At 42.7% G+C, this 16,900-nt stretch overlaps 2 protein-coding genes across 4 annotated transcripts in view; both read left to right on the forward strand.

Moving 5' to 3' along the window:
• exosc2.S (exosome component 2 S homeolog) lies at positions 1–10,275 on the forward strand. Of its 2 annotated transcripts, XM_018231990.2 has the most exons (10): positions 1–205; positions 944–1,045; positions 1,164–1,209; positions 1,464–1,553; positions 4,370–4,435; positions 5,512–5,580; positions 5,735–5,911; positions 7,032–7,160; positions 7,275–7,381; positions 8,887–10,275. In XM_018231990.2, exons 1-9 carry the CDS (start codon positions 84–86, stop codon positions 7,356–7,358), a joined length of 885 nt encoding a protein of 294 aa, XP_018087479.1. In that variant the 5' UTR covers positions 1–83; the 3' UTR covers positions 7,359–7,381; positions 8,887–10,275.
• A 240-nt stretch (positions 10,276–10,515) lies between these two features.
• Positions 10,516–16,900, forward strand: part of abl1.S (ABL proto-oncogene 1, non-receptor tyrosine kinase S homeolog) — a 94,490-nt gene continuing 88,105 nt past the window's right edge. For both annotated transcript variants that reach the window (XM_018232702.2, XM_018232703.2), the window contains exon 1: positions 10,516–11,699. In XM_018232702.2, the coding sequence (XP_018088191.1) occupies positions 11,564–11,699 (136 nt within the window). In that variant the 5' untranslated portion in view covers positions 10,516–11,563. The remainder of the gene's footprint in view (positions 11,700–16,900) is intronic.

A 16,900-nucleotide genomic window follows, 5' to 3' on the forward strand; every position in this document is an offset into this window, starting at 1 on the left:
ACCAATATGGCCGGTGGCGGATATCCGCCTGGAGAAGTATGGTGGCGCACATGCTGTGAGAAGTGCAGGCAGGAAGCATCAGGATGGCTGTGGAAGTACGGCTGCCAGTGGCACAAAAGCGAGTCAGCGAGGAGTTGGGATCGCAGGGCGGCCTGCATCTAGTGACCCCCGGGGACACCATCTCCACGGACTCGGGATTCATGAGGTGGGGAAAATGTACCACGTGGTGCTGGTGCTTCAGGTGTAGAGAATGTAGCGCTCCTTTAACTACCGGCCCCTTGCCATGTGTCACAAAGGGATAAAGAGAGACAGAGATTCCATTAAGGAGTTCTTCATTCATGTAACTAGTAGTGCTGTATCTTTCAGACTGTGATACCGCTTCCTGGTTTCTAGGGTATATTGGTCCTTACCAACCAGAGCGCTCATGCAATTCCATGCTGGATCACATGCATTATATTGTCTCCGGATGTGACTGTGTCATACGGAATGTTAGATTAAAGTCGAATAGTCTCTTTGGGGGAGAATTTGGGAGAGTGCTTATTTGTACCTCTGGAGCTATAGCAGGGTGACTGTTACCCCAATGTTTCTATATATCTTTTACCTTGTTATGAGCTAAGGGGCCCATCCTGAAGGCCAGTTAGGGGGAGATTTGGGGTGAGTGCTTATTTTTGCCCTGGGTACCCCTGGAACTATAGCAGGGTGACTGTTACCCCAATGTTTCTATATATCTGTAACCTTATGAGCTAAGGGGGCCAAGCCTGAAGGCCAGTTATGGGGAGATTTGGGGTGACCCAACCAGTTGCATTCTGGCACTTAACCCCAATTTCATTACAAACCGACTCCTTTGCAAGTAGTAGTAAATTCTGATTTAGTACTTATCAGAAATGGTAGAAGAAATGCATTAAGGACAAAAAGTGACATTGTACTGTGTCTGATTGTGAAGGGGCCATGGAACTTACACAGAAGATGATAAGCTGGTGGCCTCGGTGGCTGGTGTCGTCGAGAGGGTCAACAAACTCATATGTGTCCGAGCCCTGAAAGCCAGGTGGGTTCCTCTGAGTGATCCAGTTTCTCAGCTTGTACAGTTAAAGGACGGCAGTTGTGTTGATGTCCCTTTCATTGTCTTTATCTGCAACATGTTGCTTTTATTATTAACCCTTTAGGTACAACGGAGAAGTTGGGGATATTGTTGTTGGCCGTATTACAGAGGTACAGTGATGAGCCCTCCTTTTCTGGCGCTATTCCCACAAGCTGTAGTGTGCCCCTCTTTTATCACATTATCCCTAATTATACTATTTGCTGCATCGCTATTCACATATAGCAACCAATCCCCATTATATTTAATGCATTGATAGCAGACATCAGTTTGGTTGCTGTTCGTTACTAGAGCTTGGCTAACTTTGTACATTTAGCTTCTCTGTGTGTGTGTTTGTGTGTAATGAATATTGGTTGTGTCTATCCAGGTGCAACAGAAGAGATGGAAGGTGGACACTAATAGTCGGTTGGATTCTGTGTTACTTCTTTCTGCTGTTAATCTTCCTGGTGGGGAACTGGTAAGTAGAGATCAATGGGTTTCTTCTGTACCCTCTTCTCTTTGTTTCTTTAAATGTTGCTGCCATATTGTTTCCCTTAGAAAGTACAGTATGAGGGTATAGATTATTGTGTGGATAGAACATTCCTTCTCTGTATATTTGAATTTATACATATGGGAGGGAGGTGCCATATTGTTTCCCTTAGACCGTACAGTATGAGGGTATAGCTTATTGTATACAGAACATTTCTTTTCTATATAATTGTATTTATTCCTGGTTGTTTTGTTTGTGCTTTCCCAGCAGTATTTTCTGTGTCAATGCCACTTTGCACTTTTCTTCTGTAGAGAATTTAATGATGATAAAATTATAAGGCAATTAATCCACTGTGAAAGAAAATCCTTGGAGGGCTCTGCTCTATATTTATCCCTCAGAATAGCTGCAAACAGTAATGAACTGAAGATGTTATTACTGAAGATGTTATTTCCTAAAGGCCTGTACCCTAAAGTATTTTTTATAGTTTTATGGGATCTCTCTGTACAGGCTATAAGTAAACTTAGGGGGCTGTTTTGATAGCTTGGACCAGTGGTGGGGCGCCTTTAGGGATGTACAAGGATGGGAATAGTGGTCATTATTTATCCACTTACCCGTAACACTTGTGACAAAGCAGCTGGGTTAGTTATAGATGGGCAATATGTTTCTCCCAGGGTGTTATATTATACAACACCCTGGAACATGGAATAATTAATACAGACCAAAGCTGCAAGGTAATTGCTGCAGCTAAAGTACCTGACTGACCTTGGGCGGTAGGACCCCTCCCACCTCAGAGTGAGAGAGAGAGAGCAGGAGCTGCACTGCACAGGGAAGGTACTAGTTACCAGTGATTGTGTTATATATTTTGGTTCTTTTGCTGTTAATTTGGTGTTCGGAAAGCCACCCAACTGTAGTTAGGCTGCCAGCTGTTTTTAGCCAGCACTCTGGTGCAAGGGTTTATTTTTCCTTGTTTTGATTTCTTTTTGTGCTTGTTACCAAAGACTGTGTAAAAGAATAAACTGCAGGCACTTGCGACTACTGTGACTGCTTTGTTTACCCTAAAAGACTGTGGAAAGCGGCCCCAAGACACTGACCCAGGTACCCCTTCAGGTCTAGTTGTCACACACTGTACAAATGGGATGCCTGATATAACTAAAATATTTTAAATACCACTGTTGGCTCAACCCAGACTTCAAGCCACATTTGCAAGTTCTGTATAATCACTCACCCAGGTGCGATCCCGCAGACTCTGTGATCTGCATACAGAACACCCAATCATAATCACACATTACAAAGCATAGGTGACGGTACTCAAAATATGCAATTTAAAACCACCTCTTCTCTCACCACACCTACCATTATGGGGGAACTCCTTTCTCCCATACATATAACACATCACAGCTTATTAAATATGGCTACAATGGGGTTTGCAAACCCTGGGGGACCTGCTTATGGAAAGAATTGTCATTCCCAGGAATAAAATAAAACATGTTCACACCAAAGAGGTTCTCCACTGGTTCTCATACTTCCAACTGAGGCAGGCAGTACGCACCCAATTCCAAGGAAACATAATAGCACCCGCAACTAGCAACATAGAATTAACCCTTAGGGCTACCTCCACCAGAAAACTCATTACTACACTATACTCACACCTCCTATCCACTATAAAAACCCCATTTAACGCAGCAAGCGTAACCTGGAGTAAAGACATCCCAGATCTGGAGGAAGATGACTGGGAAGAAGCAACTGATAGGGCCTACAACTACTTCATTTCCACCAGAGATAGACTGATAAAATGTAAGGTCCTACATAGACTCCACCTAACCCCACTCCATATGAACAGACAGAACTCACCCCAATGTCCCAAGTGTAACAACTCTGATGCATCTTATCTGGTACTGCCCACGAATACAAGAGTTCTGGTCCCAAGTTCTTGCATACATTCAAGAAAAAATAGCATTGCCTAAACTAATAACTCCTAATATATGTCTCCTGAGTGTTGTGGACGAGGTTACAACTAGGACTGCCACGAGAACTCGCACCCTACTGTTTTATGCCAGGAAATGTATACTTCTGAACTCGATGTCCCCCCAGCCCCCCACGCTCAATAGTTGGCTAAAACTGATAAACCCAATACTCCCCTTTATGCAAATTACTTAGGCTGCCAGGGGTTGCCCCAAAAATATGACTTGGTATGGCGAGACTGGTTGGACACCACTGAGGATCCCTTACCCCCAGAGATGCCAGGCTAGCAGGGTTGGAGAAACCTATATGTACCACTTTAATTCAATATGGGCAATAGATATAAGACCACATCTGAGCCCATATAACTGAGAGCAACCGGAAAAATTACCTGGGGATTACCAGGCTTAAGGACGAACATGCTAATGTATGGGAACTCAAACTGTGTTTAAACTGTGCTGAGACTTCTATACATGTATAAGGAACCATGATTGTCTTATTGCTTGTTATAGTTATAAAAATGAAAAATATAAACCTTTAAAAAAAAAAAACAAAAACATTTTTAAACACATTAAATCAGTCCTGCCAGGCTACATCTCCCTGCACTTTACTTCAGTACCTCCTACTGCTATCAGTGTGATGTGGAGAGTTGTAGTTTTGCAAGACAGCCTGTTCCCAGTCCATTTTGTGTGTGCAGTAATGAGATCATCCAGTCATGCTCGGAGTTGTGTTCTTTCACGGTGCTCTGAGCAGATCTAGCACGGCATGGCAGCTTCCCTAGAGCTTAGCGTGGCATTGGTCGGCTCCCCAGTGCTGCTCAGTCACGCACCCTGTTTCTTTTTCAGAGGAGGAGGTCAGCCGAGGACGAGTTGGCCATGCGGAGTTACCTGCAGGAGGGAGACCTGATCAGTGTATCCTTTGCCTAGAAGGAAGGGTTGGCACGGGAGCCACACTTTAGAGCCACAACTGCCATCTCCTGCCACGGCACACTCCTAGTGACAGCTTTGCCGGTCATGCCACTGAGGTGTTGGCTCTCTATCAACTCATCATGCTGAATGATAGGAGCACATGTCTGGCCAATCAGACCCAATTATTCCCTCTGCATTTCAGCTCAACACCAGTAAAACAGGTTTTATTTAGGATTTAGCTTGCACTGCCCATTACATGGCACTGCCCAATCCAAACAGCAGGTTGTATCAGCGATCAGACAGATAAATGAACACAATCATCATATGGTTCCAACTTCACTTGATCCTGGGCCAATCACAGCTGCTGTGGGGTATTGAGTTGGGGAAGAAAACAATTGTGGGGGCAGAAAGAAGGAGGGGGTAGAAATGACAAATGGTTGACGGAGAGTAGGGTCCTGTTACTGAAGTTGAAGCACAAGGGACAGAGACACCAAAATCTCTTAGGGAGGAGGGGTGTCTGTAATTAAAGGGTATCAAAGTATCTGCCCTGGCTCTGCCATTAAGTCACCCATAACGATGGAGCTACATCTATATTAAAGTTTCCTGATGCTTTTGGAATGATAGAAGTGAGCAGGAGAGCGTTAGGAGACTCTTCCAGTGTCAGTACATTAAACCTTTTGCCTTTTTGCCCAATTCCCTTCTAGACTGAACAGCAGAGGACGCTCCTGTTGCACATTAATGATATTAACAGTGTAAAACTGATAACATTAAAAAAAACTATAATGTACAACAACAGAATAGCAATGTGTCTTGTTTTACATTAAATTATACACATGGGTATAAATGACCGTTAATGTTTACTACATAGTAATCTGTACAATCCCTGACATTTGCCATTTAGAAATCATCCTGTAAGAAGGATTGTTAAGGCTTTTGTTCTATATTTTTTTTAATTTGGTGGCTATCCCGTTGCTGTTGGACTGCAACTCCCAGCAGCTGTAATTTATTCAGTGAAATACTGGTGCTCCTGCTAATATGATGCCTGCTTGTTGAGTGTCTTCCTTCATTGATGACCCCAGGCAGAGGTCCAGGCTGTGTACTCAGATGGAGCATTATCCCTGCACACAAGGAGCCTTAAGTACGGTAAAGTAAGTCTCCTCTCTTCTATTATTTCTAATGATTTAGCTGATGGTTCCTGCCCCCACTTTGTCTGGTTGTCCATGCCATTGCCTAGGGTTAATGTCCTTAGCAACCAAGTAGTGCACAGACCCTCCCATTTGTTTTGGTTGTTCTCTATTCTAGCTCGGGCAGGGGTTGCTGGTCCAGGTGTCCCCTTCGCTCATCAAGAGACGTAAGACGCACTTCCATAACTTGACTTGCGGGGCCTCTGTCATCCTGGGGAACAATGGATTCATCTGGCTCTGTCCCACCCCTGAAGAGACTGAGGAAGAGGCTGGGGGCTTTATCACCAACCTAGAGGTAATTCTTCCCATTGCCAGTCATGTTTGCCAATAGTGTGTGTGATGAAGAGCAGAGCTGTGCCAGTAGGTGTTAAAGGAACATTAACACCAAAAACCGAAAGTGAAACGGAATAACAATATAATGTACTGTTTCCATGCAGTGGTAAAACTAGTGTGTTTGCTTCAGAAACTACTGTAGTTAATATAAACAAGCTGCTGTGTAGCCATGGGGGCAGCCATTCAAGCACAGCATATAACAGATAAACTCTATAAAATCTCATTGTATACTACAGAGCTTATCTGTTATCTGCTGTGTATCCTGTGCCTTTTCTCCTTTTTAAATTTGAATGGCTGCTGTTATGGCTACAGAACAGTTAGTTTATATTAACTATAGTAGTACTTATCTGTTATATACTCTGTCCTGTGCTTGAATGGCTGCCCCATGGATACACAGCAGCTTATTTATATAAACTATACTATTACTTATCTGTTCTTTACTGTGTATTCTGTGCCTGAATGGCTGCCCCCATGGCTACACAGCAGCTTGTTTATATAAACTATAGTGTCCCAGTGCAGGCAAACACACAAATTGTACCAGAGCAGCACAACAGTATATTATATTTAATTACTTTAAAACGCTTTCATTTTTTGGTGTTCCTTTAAGAAAGCCTGCACGCTGGTGTAGCATTACAAAGAGCACCCCCTCCAGGTTTGGTGTTACTGTCTTCTGCGTGTCAGCTGTGCCCTGTGGATGAGGGGGCAGGATGCAGAGAAATTGTTTGGTAGCCATGTTGGTGTGCATGCTGCAGCCCCCCTGTATTGCAGCACTGCAGTGTGTGCCAAGGCCAGAAATATAGGGCACTAGCAGTGTGTGTCTTCTCTGCTTTAATGTAAGCAGTAACCCTATCTGTGAACAACAACCCCAAGCATAATGGGGCGTCTGTGTACACTAGGATTGACAGCTCCCAGAATTCTCAGCAGTTCAGTGCCTGTATAAATCGAGGATATGGATAGAGAGTCATAGTCTTATATAGTATAGCACTGGGCTGCTCATTGGAGGAAGCATTAAAAAATGCAGTTATTCAGTGGCTTTACTTCCCCTTTAAATATAATGTTGATTTTTTCCATTCTGTCGCCAGCCTATAGCGTTAGCCGATCGGGAAGTGATTTCTCGTCTGAGGAACTGCATCCTGGCCTTGGCTTCTCAGAAGATGTTACTGTATGATACCAGCATCCTCTATTGCTATGAAGCTTCATTGTCCCACCAGGTAAAGTGCCCCCATATTTTAGCTGCTAGACTCCGACCTTGCCAACACTACAAGGGTGCTCTACCTGCAGCTTTCTAAATATTTAAACGGTATTTGTTGTATGTATAACAAAAGGGCAGGCTTCCTGTCAGGGATGTGCAGCACTACAGTATCGCTTGGAGGCACCAGAACAGTTCCAAAGCCAGGCAGGCTGCATAGGTCGGCTCTGACATGACGGATGGGTAAGCTTGCAGATGGGACAGCTAAGGAGGGGGGTCATTGATGTTAAGGATCACATTGCATCCAAATCTTTGCAGCCTGTCATTTGTTCTTTGGGTCAAAACCCACCTGTTACCATTGGTTTTATCCTTGTATCAAGCACAATTCAGGAGGACATTTTTTGGTTTAGGTTTAATAGCCCTTTAAATCTTTAGTTAGTAGTTTGAGGGTGTTCAGGCACTGATTGAACTCCCTGTTGTTAAAAAAACAAGGGGGGGTTAATTCCCCTTATGTCCCTTCTCAGGCAGTGTATTAAAGCTCAATTTCCTGGCTGCCTTTATCACACGTGAGAAATTGGAGACTAATTATAAATTGGTGGGTGGAAATTGCCTGCTCAAAAAGCCATATAGTAAAGAAATTCAATAAGGGAAAATATTGCCGCTGATTGCTTTCTGACTGCTTTCCAATTAACTGCCGTCGTTATAAAGGCTTAGCCTGGATTCTGAATTGCAGCCTCTGCCTGCCCTCTGCTGGCGAGTTGGGGAAGTGCTGCTGTGCTGTTTGGCTGCAATGGGGGGTCATTCTACTTGTCTTTTCTTTTTCTCTTAAATTGATTCCATTATTATATTTGCCTGTACACTGTCTTACATTTAGACTTAATTAACATTGAGAAATACAATTAAAGCTATAATCAATTTTGATTACCCATTATACCCAGGAGTTCTGCCCTGCTTTATGGCAGCTGACATTCTAGCTATCTGTATAACAGACCATTCTGTCCCAGTGGTTGCACAGATCCTATCTGATCCCCATTGGAAGCACCAGTCCTGCCCTGCTTTATGGCAGCTGAGATTCTAGCTATTTGTATAACAGAGCATTCTGTCCCAGTGACTGCACAGATCCTATCTGATCCCCATTGGAAGCAGCAGTCCTGCTCTTGATGGGGCCTGTTGATAAGATCAGTTTAACTGCAGCAGCTGTTTGTTTGAGGATCAAGTGTGTCTGTATGTGAGGATTACCATATAATGATTGTTCTGCTTGGATAGTGATTAAATATGTTTAAGGCTAAGGCCACACTAGGCGATAGCGCCGCGATTTGACTCGCGGCGACTTTTCGCCGCGACTTTTAATCCGCAATCGCTGGGGAAACTTTTGCGCTGGCGTCTATGGGAATCGCGACAAATCGCCAGCGTAAAAACACACGCGGCGATCTTTTTTCTATTGTCGCTCGAAATCGCCTAGCGAGGCAATTTCGAGCGACAGTAGAGAAAAGATCGCCGCGTGTGTTTTTACGCTGGCGATTTGTCGCGATTCCCATAGACGCCAGCGCAAAAGTTTCCCCAGCGATTGCTTAAAAGTCGCGCCGAAAAGTCGCGGCGAAAAGTCGCCGCGAGTCAAATCGCCTAGTGTGGCCTTAGCCTAAAGCTGTTAGTAAAGCTCTGGGCTAGCATGTATCTCTTTACCTATTACTGGTGTTTGTTGGATTCAAGGTTGTGCCTTAACAAGCTCACTTCTCTTCGTCTTTCAGATCAAAGAGTTGTTAAAGGTGGAGGTGATGGAAGACATAGTCTTGGAAACCCGACAGCGCCTCCTGGAGCTGGAAGGTTAATTCTCGCTGGGGGGAAATCTTCAGTCTTTGACAAGTCCATTAAAGTACTCTGTTTATTTCCACTCCATTAAACATCCAGCGTCATGGGCAGTAATAGAAGGGGCCACAATGGCAGCTGTGCATGGGTATAACTTATGGCTGACCTCCTGCTCTCTGCTGCTTTTTTGTTGGAGGATGTTGCGAGTTTTACTTAAAGAACAACAACAAAAAACGCAATAAAGTTGCATCTTTTTTTTTTATTCTGAACGAAGAGCAGGGTTGCAGCCCTTTTGTATAGCAAATTCTCTATTATGTGTTTAGTTACATTTGTATCAGCAAATCACAGTTTTGATAAGCAATCTCTGTTTAGGAATTTGTTTACTGCATGTGTATCAGAGCTCTCGACCTCTTTCTATTTTTCTTGTACCTGTGGTTGCTATGAACCAGTTTACCCAGTTTTGACTTCAAACCACTGCCTGGTTGCTAGGGAGATGCAACTGAGAGGCCTTAATTAGAAAGATAATGAATAAGTGTATCTTCACCGAACAATGCATATATAGGACCCATTATCCGCAAACCCGTTATCCAGAAAATTACATAACGGCCGTCTCCCATAGACTCCATTTAATCCAAATAATCCAAAATTTAAGAATTGATTTCCTTTTTCTCTGTATTAATAAAACAGTAGCTTATACTTGATCCAAACTAAAATATAAATAATCCTTACTGGAAACAACACCAGCCTATTGGGTTTGTTTAATGTTTACATGGTTTTCTTGTAGACTTAAGATCCAAATTACGGAAAGATCCCTTGTCTGGAAAACCCCAGGTCTCAAGCATTCTGGATAACGTCCCATATATGTACTTGTTTATCTGCTGGAGTCCGTGAACCTCCCTCTCCATCCCCCTATTTGAAAACTGGTCAGAAACAGAAGATGAAGGAAAATAATGAAACTATGAAAAAGACCAACTGAAAAGTTGTGGAGTAGGCCATTCTATTACATGCTAAAAAAATCAACTTAAAGATTGACTTAAAGCTCTGAGAATCAAAGCTGAGGCTTTATCTGCAAACTGTAGAACCAGGCTGCAATTGCCCCTGGGTGGGTCTTCATAGTCTTAGCATTTACCAAATCAGCGTCCGAATATCACTTATTTGTCACTGAATGGGGGGGGGAGAGGGTAATATAGATAAAGCAAAAACCACAAGCTCATGGGAGCAACACATTCCCAAATGGCATCTCCCATTTCTTTATATTTTTTTTTAATTATTTGCTGCCTCCTTGTTTACAGCTTTGAAAAAACAAATATAAAAAAATGTTGTTATTGTAATTTTGTATTACTTTTCTTTCTATTCCGGCCTCTCCGATTCATTTTCCAGTCTTTTATTCAAATCAATACATGGTTGCTATGGGGATTTGGATCCTAGCAACCAGATGGAGGAAACTGCAAACTGGAAAGCTGCTAAGTTAAAAGCTAAATAACTTAAAACCCACAAACAATAAAAAAACTAAAACAAGTTGCAAATTGTCTCAGAATATCCCTCTCTACATCCTACTAGAAGTTATCTTTAAATAAACGCAGATTCTGAATTAAGCAAAGGCTCATTTATGCTGAAGGCAACTCTCCCCTGATGACCCTTTGGAGTTGTGTGAGGGGAGACTGGGTTGCAGTTGGTCCCTTCAGGGATCTAGTGGAACATGTTGATGTTACTCAAGCAATACACATTATCATTGCAGCAGGGCTGCTTTTCCTATTTTTTTATTAAATGAATGTGTCTCTCAGTGTCTATGAAGAAACTTTCTATCTTCCCTGAATATGGTTCTTGTGATAGATTGCGCAGGCGCAATCTGCTACCCGGAAGTGACGCCGCTTACGTCACTGCGTCTCCCAGGGCAGCAGGAGCGGCGGCCAGGACCTATCATGGCGGCGGATAGTGTTGCATCTCCCGGCCGCTAAGTGTGCGGGCACCCGCTCCGTCCTGTCCCCTCCGGTGGGGCGGTGTTACGGTAGGCTCTGCATGCGAGGCCGGAGCGGGGGGTGTGGGAAGAGTGAGGAAGTACCGCCATTGCCTCCAGTCATTCCGGAACGTCTTAAAGGAGCCGCTTCCCTATTGTGGGTCCCCCAGCTTTGGGTGATGACCAAGGAGGGGAAAGCAGGGCTGCTCTGAAGGGACAGTGACACTAAACTCTTTCTTTTACTTGAATTTGCCTGGGGGTATGAACAGCAATTGCTAGTACTGTCCTACACCTCTGGGGTAAATCGGTGCAAGAGCTGACACTCTATGCAAGTCTCATTAGTCCTCCCTTATAGATTATTAGATTTCTTATCATTATTCCCTCTGAAACTTGACTGCAGAGCCCTGAACCGTGTTGTCCTGACTGTGACACTTCTCCCATGACTTCTTCCAATTAGAAACCTGTGTGCTGCACTATCACATCAGACTACCAAAGAGCCTTCACTTCAACAAGAGCTTCCACTCCTTTTATTAAAATCCCTTATCAACTAATTGCAACCGCTGCCTTTCGACAATCTCCTTAAAGAACCAGACTGGTCTCTCTCTCTCTCTCTCTATATATATATATCTATATTTTTATTTGCCAAGTGTCCTGTTCATCCTATGGGGCAGCAGCCTGGAAAAGTCCTTGGGGACCAGAGGAGGCCAAGCCTGCCTGTCTTACCCTTCATTAAAGGAGGGGGAAAGAAGGATTCCGCTAAGCATGCTGGGCCGCACTGTAACGTCTTTGTGGAGCACGGTAAGTAACTCTAATCAGAATTCTGTGTATTTCTTACCCATCTCATTGGTCCCCGCCTCCAATAAGAGTATGATTCTACGCAACTTTAGTTTTGGTTGTTGATTTTTTTAAAGGGGTAGTTCACCTTTAAATTAACTTTTAGTATGTTGGCTAATTCTAAGCAACTTTTCAATTGGTTTTCAATTTTTATTTTTTATAGTTTTTGCATCATTTTCCTTGATTGTTATTGCTACTTTTTATTACTCCTTTCTATTCAGGCCTCTCCCATTCACATTCCAGTCTTGTATTCAAATGAATGCATGGTTGCTAGGGTAAGTTGGACCCTAGCACACTGATGGCTGAACTTGCAAACTGGAGAGCTGCTGAATAAAAGACAAATAACTCAAAAACCACATATAATAAAAAGTTAAAACCAATTGAAAAATGCCTCAGCATGTCCCTTTACATCATACTAAAACTTTATTTAAAGGTGAACAACCCATTTAATGCAGTGTTTTTCAATCTGACTACCTGTGAAGTAGAACTTTTGGTATCTGAATAATCCTTTACATCAAGGGTGCCCATACTAATGTTGACAGTCAATTGAGATTTACAAATCACCAACTAAAGGTCTACTGGTAAATCCCAATCTACCTTTGGGCACCCCTGCTTTGCATTGTCCAAAGGCATCCAGAGGTGCCAGGGACTGGTTATCCACCCATTGTCACCACTGGACACACACATGTAGACAGTCTGTACATCAACCCTCTCCCCCTAAACTTTGCTGGGGGAGATTCTTCGTTTCTATGTAGACCCCCAAAAGCTGCTGTACAATGCATGAACCTTTGGGTGTCTGTTTGGAAATACAGCCCTTTTAATATAGCTGGTTTCTTAAAGGGGTGGTTTACTTTTAAGTTAACTTTTAGGGTAAGGGCACACGCTAAGATCCGGGGAGATTTAGTCGCCCAGGGACAAATCACTTCTTCGGGCAACTGATCTCCTGAAAGGCCTTGCTGCCGGCTAGAATCTAAATCAACGGCGGGATGGACTGCTTTGTTTTCCGAAGTTGCCTCACAAGGAAACTTGGTTCGACTTCAGAAAACTAAGCGCTCCGAGTACCATCCCACCGGCTAAAATCTAAATCGTTGGCTTTTCAGGGAGAGCCTGAAGAAGACCCCCGAAGATCAGTGGCGTAACTAGTTGTTACTGGGCCCCATAGCAAATTCAATTTAGGGCCCCAAAATATTTATAAGTTGGCCTATTTTACCAAGATATATTAAAATTGCTAATTAATTAGGGTCTCACTGGACCCCCTACACTCCTGGGCCCCCCTGCAACCGCAGGGTCTGCTTCCTCTATAGTTGCGCCCCTGTCGAAGATCCCTTTATCTTCGTGTGTGCCCTTACCCTTAGTATGTTATACAATGGCCAATTGTAAACAACTTTTCAATTGGCCTTCTTTTAATATTTGAATTATTTGCCTTCTGACTGTTTCAGTTTTCAAACAAGGGTCACTGACCACATCCAAAATACAAATGCTCCGTAAGGCTGCACATTTATTAGTACTTTTTATTATCTTTCTAATCAAGCCTCTCCTGTTCATATTCCGGTTTCTTATTCATATCGGTGTATGGTTGCTGGGGTAATTTGGACCCTAGCAACCAGATTGCTGACATTGCAAACTGGAGAGCTGCTGAATAAAAAACAAAATAACTCAAAAACCACAAATAATAAAAAATGAAAACCAATTGCAAATTGTCTCAGAATATAACTCTCTACATAACAGTTAAAGACTAACAATCCCTTTCACCTTGGGCCCTGTTATGTGTCTTTTACTGCAAGTCCCAGATTTCTTTAACCCTTATTTATGTATGTTAAAGAATTCTGGGACCTGTAGTTCAGCAACATCTGGGGCGCTATGGTTAATATGTAGGGCTTATTAATAATGTTTAGGCAGAACTGTTACAGGTTGTCATATGACAGAATCTATAGTGTAATGATTATGGTGACATACAGATATTTATAATATATATCACCTATTGCTCAGTGTATTGCACCCTTTTCTGCTGGAATCACTTCTGGTGCAAATGCCACACTGGGGTACATGTGTAGAAGGCACAGCAGATTATCAATAGTGAGGAAGACTATTGATCTGTTGGGTTTCTGGATATTGGGTGTCCATATAATAGATTTGCCTACCTGTATAGCCGTGGAGTTATTATGCAGAACTTCCCATTGGCTATCCGTTCCCAGCTAAACTCAGGAAGACGGTTGCATAATAAAGCAATATTTCCTCCTCTGTCAAGCTCTATCCTGCAAAGTTACAATTCTCTCCGCGGCAGAGGACAGTGACAACATGCTGTGGCTTTGAGCAAACCACCCAAAATCCAATGAAATCCCGCACTTTATTTTATTGCCGTCTGTGTCAAGGTGGAAATCGATTTCAGACGGGAGGATGAAGATGACAAAGTGATAATAACTACAATATGTCAGCCGTGAATAACACAATTGTGACAAGTTGTCCATTGAGCGGGGAAGATATGCGAGTGAAAAGCATGCCTTTTCTGTTGTGTACAAAGCGAGGAAATATTCGCCAGTGTATTATCAAACACATTTATACGTGGCCTTTGTCAGTTTAAACGTCGCAGAGCTCCTGGAGTTAAATTTATCGCTTGCAGACTTCATTTCTTTAAGCGGGTGTCTTGCTACACCTTCCCTCAGGTGCTACACATTAAAGGGGAACTCCTCCCAAATATTATTCTTGTTCTGATCTGCTTCCCAACAGACAGTCATTACACCGTTATAAAGTGATTTGCATGTGTAGTTGCTATTGAACACAGTGGGGGTCATTTATCAACACTGGGCTAATTTGCCCATGGGCAATAACCCATGGCAACCAATCAGATTGTTGCATTCATTGTTCTACTTGCAGCTGTGTTTAAAAAGCTAATCACTGATTGGTTGCTATAGGTAACTGCTCATGGGCAAATTTGCCCAGTGTTGATAAATGAGTCCCAGTATTTGGGCAGCAATGTCTGCACATTGCTGGTTCTGACTGCTAAAACAATGTATCTACTGCACTGCTGTGTTTTACATCCACATCGACTTGGTAAGGGCAGTTTACTGGTGGGTTATCAATATCATGTTTAGACTTGTCCAACTAAAGGTATGGGTGCATTCACTTTCAGTGAAACCCCCCACCGCCTGACCAGCAGCTTCAAGGACTTCATGTGACCTTATAATGTCAGTTAAATCTATATATAATCTAAATATAATGTTTGACCTGCTACATTGGCAACAGTTACCTGTGCTCACATCTGTTGAGTTCCTAGGCTTTTCTTGCATCCGTTGTGGACATTTTGTTGCTATCCTTGCTTTCTAGTATCTGTTAGTGAAATGAAGGATTAAATGAAGGAAAGCCGGTGGTCATAAATAGATATTCTGGTTTGCAAACTGAGGGTTTGGATTGCCACAGCTTTGGCAGGAAGAGCTACCATGTTGGTTGATAGCAACTCTCTATCCATTAAAATAGCAAGTGTTTCCATGCCTTAATGTGGGGAGCCATGGTGCAATCCTGCCTCCCTTTCAGCTGACAAGTCTTCCCACTCCTGAATCCATGGAGATAAGCATTCACCAATGCGGTTTTATTAGTGGGCCGTGGAAGGCAATCCAAACACCCATGTGAATGCCTCAGCTGAGTCAATTTGGCACTTGTGTGTAATAAATTGGTACACCAACTGTGAGCCAGGCCTGATTCCCAACATCAGTGCCGAACATATGAATGGAATCTTTTGAGAAGTATAGGGTTTTTTGACAAATTAATACATTATGTAGGGATTAACCCAATCCATAGTTTTTTGATCAAATTCAGTATCAAAGGCCAATTTTCCAAAGGCCAGATGAATTGTATCTCTGCCTGTGGAGAAATGGAGGGCGATAATCCGATCCTCGCCTGGCAGTGTGCCTGCACCCCGCTTGGGTGAAGGCAGACGCAGTGGATTTCAGTGCAAAATGCGAATTTTTGTGTTTTGGTGGAGAAATCTCAAGCAGAGGTTATGTTTCTGGGTGCAGGCGTATCGGGGAGAAGGGCAGCAGCGGAGGAGCGGATTCATGTCCTGCGGAGACTCCTTTGGCCCTAGCTTTTAGAGTTCTGCCAAACTAAGCCCAGACGGTAAGGATTCTAATGAAGAGTGCTGAATCCTGGATTTGACACGTCCCTAGTATTATGCGCACCTGCTTTGAAGCTATTGCCCCATTAAAGAGCATTATAGCACATTCCTTTCACATTTGCTAACAAAAATTACTATTTTTGTGCTTCCTGTACCTGGTTTGGCCACTTTTCAAACAACAACAAGAAAAAAGTTGATCTTTTCTGCAAAGCTGAGAGCACTTGACCTATTAAAGCCAAGTGAATAGAAGTTGCAGAAATGAGCAGCCCACTCCAAACACCAATTTATTTCAACTTGCAGGCACTTTGCATTGATTCCTTGATTGACTTCAGTTCACTTGCAAAAATGAAACAACAATTGCAAAAATGAAACAACAATCAAATGACAGACGAGACAAATTATGAGTCGTGTTTCTGTACAAAGCCAAAAAGACAGAGAACCTGGTGGGAAGGAAAAAGGCTTTTGGGGTCTGGATATAGATTTTGTGCTTGTTTATCAGGAAAAAGTCTGCATAATTGCATGTCTCATACCTGCCTATTAAGCACTTTTCTGCTGACATATGAATTGGCCATGCCATAAACTTATTCCTTGCTAAAACCAAAACAGCAATTTAAGTAAAAAAATACCTCTAAATATGCTTTCTCTTTAATTAAACTTTATCTTATTTAACTTTATTACCATTAAAGGTACACTATCTGCAAGATACACTTCATGGCAAAAAGTATGTGTGCCTGTCCAACATCCCATTCCCAACAGGCTCCTACTCTTCTGGGAAGGTTCCCACATGATATATAGTGTTAGTTGCCCTTTTTTAATTTTTATAATTGTGAAAGCTGGGTTCCTTTGCTTTAGTTGCCCTTTATTAGTTTTATAATAATGAACGCTCCACCCTGCTCCTCCGTTGTAATTTTAAATTTTCTCGGCTAAAGTTCAGATAAAAGGAATGAGAGTATATCTTATCACTGCTGCTTATGTTCCCAGATCTCACAATCAGTTTTCACTTTTGTTTTGATAGTCTGGGTGCTGATCCTTTGTTCCTGATGCAATTCGCCTG

Source organism: Xenopus laevis, chromosome 8S, assembly GCF_017654675.1.
Source record: "Xenopus laevis strain J_2021 chromosome 8S, Xenopus_laevis_v10.1, whole genome shotgun sequence".
Taxonomy (NCBI): domain Eukaryota; kingdom Metazoa; phylum Chordata; class Amphibia; order Anura; family Pipidae; genus Xenopus; species Xenopus laevis.